Genomic DNA, 1,062 nt, shown 5'->3' with positions numbered 1-1,062 from the left:
TCCTGTTGCCTGACTTGGTTCCCACCCAAAGTGCTGTCAAGGGCAAATCTCTGCTGCAAGAGCCTCCCTCCACCCCCGAGAGCACATTGCACACCAGTACCTTCCAGCATGGAAATCCAGGCGCTGCCGTTGCAGAGGTACAGCCCTCGCCGGGAGGCATTGAACCAGAACTGCGCCTTCTCCTGCTTGGTGCAGGGTGGACGGGACCCCAGGGTCACCTTCGTGTCGGTCTCTGGGCACGGAGAGGAGCAAGGCAGGCACCTCTTAGTGCACACAACGGAGGAGCAGCGAGGCTCGTCCCCGTGCACACAGGGAGGCTTGGATGTCCTGGTCCCATCCTGATGACGGGCACCACGGAACGGAGAAATGGCATCCTGGCACCGAGCCGGGAAGCCACCGGCTGAGAAAACCCTGGGGGCTGGCACCCATGGGGCTACCGGCACGAGCCCAGTGCTGCCAAAGGAGCCGGGCAGGGGCACCCCGGCTCTCCAGGGGGGTTTTGGACAGGGATTCCACCCCACACATATGCTGAGAAACAGAGGGTGCTGGGTGCTCTTGCCCTCCACTCCTGCTCCATGCCCCACGCAAAGAGCCTTCCCAACGCAGAAGGTGGCCAACCGAGCCCGCACTGCGGGGAGCTACTGACCGTAGGGGTATTTTAGCACCTCGTTGCTCGCTGGCTTCGCGGGGAGGTCCTGGAGGACAGTGGGGACAGCGAGTGTCGCTACTTTAAAGTTCATGGCGGTGCATATCCGAGGGGTGGCATCGGCTCCTGGCAGCAGGACAAGCTGTCTCAGCAGGCCCTGGGAAAGTGGGAGCAGGGATGGAGAGCAAGTCCAGCAAGACCAAGAAATGGAAACTGCCGGTGATTCAGGCCCTGGATTTCCCTCCCGAATCTTGCCCGTTGCCCTCCCTCCCGGGCCTCCCCGGCATTCACGCACATTTATCAGATCCTCGTTACATGCCCAGCCTGCCAAAATCTCTGTCCCGGGCAATTTAACAGCTGGTGCAAGGGGAGCATTGGGAAGGCGCTCATTAGCTGCAGACAGCTTTCACCGCCTC

The 1,062-nt window shown here is 61.4% G+C and overlaps 1 protein-coding gene across 1 annotated transcript in view; it reads right to left on the bottom strand.

Moving 5' to 3' along the window:
* The window catches only part of TSPEAR (thrombospondin-type laminin G domain and EAR repeats), a gene marked incomplete at its 5' end in the record, with an annotated part of 9,287 nt that extends 8,484 nt beyond the window's left edge, over positions 1–803 (bottom strand). The window contains 2 exon segments of the mRNA XM_009584203.1: positions 101–232; positions 647–803. Of these exon segments, the coding sequence (XP_009582498.1) occupies positions 101–232; positions 647–803 (289 nt within the window).
* Between the last annotated feature and the right edge of the window lie 259 nt (positions 804–1,062).

Source organism: Fulmarus glacialis, unplaced genomic scaffold (assembly GCF_000690835.1).
Source record: "Fulmarus glacialis isolate BGI_N327 unplaced genomic scaffold, ASM69083v1 scaffold19968, whole genome shotgun sequence".
Taxonomy (NCBI): Eukaryota; Metazoa; Chordata; class Aves; order Procellariiformes; family Procellariidae; genus Fulmarus; species Fulmarus glacialis.
This window is presented reverse-complemented; position numbering and strand designations above follow the sequence as displayed.